At 33.1% G+C, this 6,223-nt stretch overlaps 1 protein-coding gene across 2 annotated transcripts; it reads right to left on the bottom strand.

Annotated features, from left to right (window-relative positions):
- Nucleotides 1–2,090: 2,090 nt before the first annotated feature.
- On the bottom strand, nt 2,091–4,814 carry LOC141594092 (uncharacterized). 2 transcript variants are annotated; one of them, XM_074414289.1, is made up of 2 exons: nt 3,411–4,814; nt 2,091–2,377 (listed from the first exon to the last, which is right to left on the bottom strand). In XM_074414289.1, exons 1-2 carry the CDS (start codon nt 4,712–4,714, stop codon nt 2,311–2,313), a joined length of 1,371 nt encoding a protein of 456 aa, XP_074270390.1. In that variant the 5' UTR covers nt 4,715–4,814; the 3' UTR covers nt 2,091–2,310. The 2 variants fall into 2 exon arrangements, with proteins under 2 accessions (XP_074270390.1, XP_074270391.1); XM_074414290.1 differs by having other exon boundaries at nt 2,288–2,377; nt 3,356–4,814.
- Nucleotides 4,815–6,223: the final 1,409 nt, after the last annotated feature.

Raw genomic sequence — 6,223 nt, 5'->3', positions numbered from 1 at the left:
GAGGTGTGCTTTGTTTAAGGTTTCTTTTGTCAATGTTGTCCAAAATTCTCGAGTTTTTTTTTGGTCTTTTTTTTTTTTTTTGGTCTAAAAATGAGGCTAGAGTAGACTTGGCAATTGAGTCCATCGGATTGGGGAATGGGTCGGGTAGTTTAGATCGGGTTATTTTTTGTTTGCAAAAAAATGGATCGGGTTGGGTTAATTTGGGTTTGTGTCAGTTTCGAGTCAATAGTTATCAGGTTATTTAAGAATGATGATCAGCGTGTAACAATAAACATTCGGGTTCGGGACTAGTTCACATAATTACTTAATCACTTTAGGTGTCAGGACTCGGGTCGGATAATTTGAATTGGATCCATTTTGTTGGGTCTCGCATAGAGGGATACACTTGACAAACGGATCGATTTCGTACCATTTGATATTTCGATTTGATAAAAGCTGGTTTGAGATGACAAAATATACTTGGTAAAGGGATCGGTTTCAAATCATCCGACTTGATAAGGTTGATTTGAGATTTAGAAATAATGTTGGGTTGTACGAGTATAACCTTTGGATATGACTCGATTCAATTTAGTTTGGTTGATTAGGCTTTTGCTCGATTAGCAAGGTATAAAGTGTTGTTCGATGTCATTTCACGATTGGTTGGTGGGTTTTGATATTAAGTCTGCGACACTATATGAGTGTTAATACAACAATATATGTGGAATTGTTGTTTCAGAAAAACAAAACAAACGATGATTACTTTTAAATGTGTCGTATTTGTGGTCGGACATGCATCTAACAAAAAAAAATGTCTACATATAACCTGACTTGGTTATTATAAAACTAATCGCAAAGTTGTTTAGAGCGTACACAAACTTTTAAATTATTGAGAATTAGAATGTTTTCCATCTTTCTCGTTAAGGGACCAACTTAATTAAAAACTTAATAAGCTGTATCCGTGAAATGGTTTATACTCTTGCATTATTGTATGTAATGATCTACTATTTGATGCAATAATCTAACAATTGGCTCGCCCTTTATGATGACGAAATTTTTAAAGTCGTGAACTTGTGAGTTATGATCAAGTCCGGAGCCAAGATGATGTTTATTCATGTGCTTCTCTTTGTTGGGCTTTTTGTAGTCCATGGGATTTTTTGGTTTAGAGAAAATTGTATTTACTTTAAGTCTATACCTGTACGAGGCTGGATTTTCTCCCGTAAATGGACCATCCAGTACCTCTTTTTAACAAAGGGTAGGGATGTCAATTTCACCCGCACCCGCTAAATATCCATCCACCCGATTTAAATGGACGGATGAAAACCCGAAATGGATGGATGATGGATGAAATTAATGGATGATGGATGAAGCTAAATCCAACCCGTCATCCATCCGCCACCCGATATTCTTCGTTTCTTGAAAAAAAAAAATATTTATATAAAATTTAAGATAACCAATACTAATCTACTTACTTTATATACTATTCGAGCAAACATTAAGTTACAAGATTTTTAAAGTACGTACTCTAAAACTAATTTACCTTACATATTTTTGGGTAAAATAAAATTTAATATTTTTTTAGGCTTATAACATAATTATATAACCATCCATTTATCACCCGATCCACCCTTTTCATCCGCGGATGATGGATGGACGGGTGATGGATGATACATTTCGCGGATGATGGATGGGTTGGATGAAATTTTTAATGTGATGGATGGATGCGGATAAAGCATCACCCGACCCGAACCCGATCCATTGACATCCCTAACAAAGGGTGAAGGATGATAAGACATAGTGTAATTACCATCTTACCCTCTCTTGACTCTTCTTTGCTAAAAAGAGTACTGGGAGGATCCAGTTCGATACTTGTTCTCCAATTACATGTTTCATATGAAGTAATGAAAATGGCACAAATTCTTATTTAAGATGACATTGGTACGCAAAATAATACGAGAAGCAGAATAAAATAGAGAATTAACACAATAGAAGATGAACTTGTGATCGGAAATCTCTCAAATAATTTGATGAAATTTAACAATTTAAACATATATCATGACCGACTAAAACTAAATAAGTTTTACAGAAAATCACGGACATAAACGCACAAGATCTTTATCCAAAACATGGTTACTGCGTTCGCGATTCGTAGAATACCGAGCAAAATTAATAACCCCGGTCCAAAATATTCGAGTATCTTTAAATTATACACAACCTTGACAGTAAACTTTACTGTCAAAAATCCCAAATCTTCTAATATGAGTACCTTTTTAGTGGAAAATAAATACTTACAAAAAAACAGCATGATTGTTTTAAATTTAGAATAGTTGGTGCTCATTTTTTGCTTCTGATTCTCCTTCCATTGAAAAGGCAACAAGTAGGTAAAAACCTGTCTCTGAACCTGCAACAATAATACATTTCAAGTTACTAATTTTGTTTAGGGTAATTTTGATGTTGACGAGTCATAATTAACGACTTCCCTAATACATAACTAATATTTGCTTACTTTTGTTATTTTTTATACTCGTTAGCCAGTACTTGTATTATAGGCACGGTTGATGAGTCCCCGTTAGCCTAAGGATAATCTATTTACAATGTTCGATCCGCTTATTTCGAGGTAAGGGTTACATGTACTAGTATACTCGTCCTTGCATCAATATCTATATTATATTTATATTATTATTATCGAAAACATTAATAGACATTTTTCAAATGTTCACTAATAAAAAAGTGAACTGAATTAAAAATAATTGGAATTCATTGACCTTGCTCGAGACGTGATTCTCATGTCTATGGTGGGGGAATTTGCATTTAGATGTACCAAACCTTATTAAAAAAATAAAATAATAAGTCTTACTTCAGACGGTTTAAAATAAGACGACTAAATATCACCATTTTTTAATAGAATGTAACCATTTAATGACAAAATATTATAACTATATTTGGCCCGCCTTATTTCAGACGGAAAATAGCCCGTCTGAAATAAGAATTTGCGATTAAAAAAAAAAATAGAAAAGTTCAAGAAAAGTAGTGGTTCACATCAATCCCTACATGGCTACATGTCCTAATAATTCTATCTATCATTATTTCAAACCAAGAAATAATAGTCATGCAAAATTAAAATTAATCTACATCACCATAATTAAACTTGATAGTAATTGATACATATGAAATCACATACAATAAGTCAATAATAATAACAACAATGGATGACTTCCAAGATTTGAGATCGGATAACATGAATAATCGTTCTAAACTATCAACAAACTAAAATTAAATCTCACATCATCATCATTCATCAATCAAATTGCAATATTGAATAAATAAAAACATTAAAAATTTAATGTAGATATAAAAATAATTTAGTCACGAAACTCACAATTTTCTAATTTTTAGTCATGTGAATGAAACATCTAAGCCATTTTAGAAAATACCTCCCGTTGCTACTACTGCTACGACTGCTGATACTGCTGCTTTCACTGCTCTCGCTCTTATTACTCACTCCATTACCATCATCACTCTCGATAGTCGATTTCCTCCCCCACCAATCTTTCTCTACAACCTTCATGGACCCATTTGAAGACGGGTTTGGTTTCGACATTGGAGCTACCTTAAAGCTATTACCATTAACCAATCTCTTTTTATTTTTCTTTGACCGCGAAAATATTGGAAAAACAGAAGTCCTTAGTAGAAACCTTCCTCTATCAACATTTTTACCTCTTACCACCACCATCTTCTTCTTACTCTCACTTTTCTTAACTTTCTTCGACTTTTTCTTCATCGTCTTATTCGTCTCCATTGGCTTAATCCCATTGTCCTTACCACCCTTCTTTTCCTCAGAAATATCAATACCAATACCAACACCCTTTTGAACACCATACTCTGTTTTCTTATCAACAATGTCTTTCAACGACAACTCGTAAAAGCTCTCGGGTAAGTCCCTTACCATATCCATGAGCTCTCGCCGCCCTTTTGCTATCGCTTGAGTCCTAGAACTCGGCGATAGGTTTTGAGGGTAGTTATGTCTTGGACTACTAGGGTTTAAAGACATGGAATTGACCGCGATAACAGAGGAATTATTATTATTATTATTATTATTATTGTTATTACTATTCGTAGGCTTAAGAATTGAAGGATGAAGAGGGGAAGAATTCAATGACTTAGAATTTCTAGGATGAAAAGGGGAAGAATTTCCGGAATTATTAGTAGAATTTGTTGAATTAAAACTATTATTATTTTGGAAATAAGAAGAAGAATTCAAGGACTTATTAGGGCTAGTAGGAGAGCTAGGTTTCCACAATCGCGGTGTCGAAACATCATAATCTTCATCCATTTCACCATTGTTGTTATTATCATGTACTCCAAACCTTAACTCTAAACCATTTGTATCATCATTGTTGTTGTTATGATCATAAGACCTTGTATTATTTCCTCCATTATTATTAGTTTCCATACTAAAACTATCATATGATCTTAGACCCGGGACATTTGGGTCCGTGTAGCTATCATATGATCTAAGCGCTCCAACACCGTTTTCATCGGTGTTGAAGCTATCATAAGATTTTAGGCCTCCATTTGTGGCAACTTCTTCAAAGTTGCCATATGACTTTGTTGGCCTTCTTGGTTTTACGGCGTAGTTTGATGATCGGTATGTACCGCCATAGCCGTCGTTGATTAGGCCGACTGGATCGAATAGATGGATTCGATTTTCGGGAGGTTTGGTACTTGAATCAAGCATGGTGAATTTTTGTAAATTTTTATAATTTTGTAAATTTTTGAATTTTTGTGGAAGTTTTTGTGTAGGGGATGAAATAGGAAGAAATGAAATTGTGTTTGAGTTGGTGCGTGGTATGTAATTATGTACGTGTAGTCGTGTATAATAATTATATAGAGGAAAAAGATATATATCTTTTATTGTTAGAGGTGGTAATTGGACAATTCGCATCGGTTTTGATTCGGGTTAAGATGGGGCGGTCATATTATGTTTAAGGTTTTGTCTGGTCAAAATCAATTTTTAGTTGGGCGGTTTTAGTTTGGGTCATCAACGGGAACATGAGTTATTCAGCTAACCGGTCAAGTTTGGTCCTATTCGGGTCAAGTTAGCCTTGTTAGGTTATTATTATTATTACATAGCTAAATGTCGAATTTTGCAAATTCGAAAAGATAATCTCGTGGTTAGAAATCAATATGTCCATTTTATTATCTTAAGTTAAATGTAAAATGCATGTTATTTGAATTGAAAGTAATACTCCATTATAAGTTAATTTGTTCTGGCGTTACTCATCGAGTGAAATCATTATCGGATCACGGTTTTACGTCCAAATTTGATCCAAATAAGTCAGATGTGTTCGATATCAATTATTGATTTGAATTTAGCTCATATCAGGTTTAGTTGGTTTTAGTTCACCGTATTATATGCCATGTCTTTCACTTTCTAGATATTCGAGTTCCAATCTCAAAAGAGATGATGCTATAAATTTTTTTTATACGTGTTTTTGAGTCAATTTTCATTTATATAGCACGTATCTCATCTGGCTATGAAATTTTTGTGAACCGGTACTAATGCGACTATTACACATCTATAAGCCTTAACAACCTCGACGTCTCGTTATTTAAATACAACAAAATCGAAAAGTAAAAGAAATTGTTTCGATGTGTCGAAATGATGAAAAAAAAAGGTAAATGAACTTTTTAAAGGATACATCATTACAAAAAAAATTGTCTTGAGGTCAACTTTCATACGTCAGAAATCTCAAGATATTTGAAACAACGTGCGGCAAGGTTCAAATAAAAGTCAAGGGTGCACTTCTAGATGATTATACATTTACATTTGATTTGTCATTATTTTAGCATGAAATTAAAAATTATGGATCGTCATATTCTCATCAAATATAAGTGTAGGTGGCAAGGAAGTTTCATGGGGATGTAAGGTGTAGTTGGCAAAAAACTTAGTCGTCTATTTAATTATGTCATTATCGGTATTATAATGCCATCCCACTACTTAAACTTTGGTACATTTTCTTCTTTACATGTCACATCGGAGAAAATTAATAATCTAATAATTATTATTTCAAATAATAAGGAACATTTTGACTTTTAGTTTTAAAAAAAAAGCTGAATATATAAAATCGTTTTCCATTCATAGAAATATAACTCTATAACGAATTCATTAACCATATATACTCTAACTAAAATTTAAAATTTTTAATAGATACAAAAACTAAAGATAATGTTTGACATATGCATT

The sequence above is a fragment of the Silene latifolia genome, chromosome 8, assembly GCF_048544455.1.
Source record: "Silene latifolia isolate original U9 population chromosome 8, ASM4854445v1, whole genome shotgun sequence".
Taxonomy (NCBI): Eukaryota; Viridiplantae; Streptophyta; class Magnoliopsida; order Caryophyllales; family Caryophyllaceae; genus Silene; species Silene latifolia.
This window is presented reverse-complemented; position numbering and strand designations above follow the sequence as displayed.

Bases quoted from the DNA above. Each gene is read 5' to 3' on its own strand.
- LOC141594092 (XM_074414289.1), bottom strand. From the start codon at position 4,714: ATGCTTGATTCAAGTACCAAACCTCCCGAAAATCGAATCCATCTATTC. The intron at 2,378-3,410 runs GTATTTTCTAAA...TTATTGTTGCAG, and splicing joins AGCAGTAGTAGCAACGGGAG to GTTCAGAGACAGGTTTTTAC.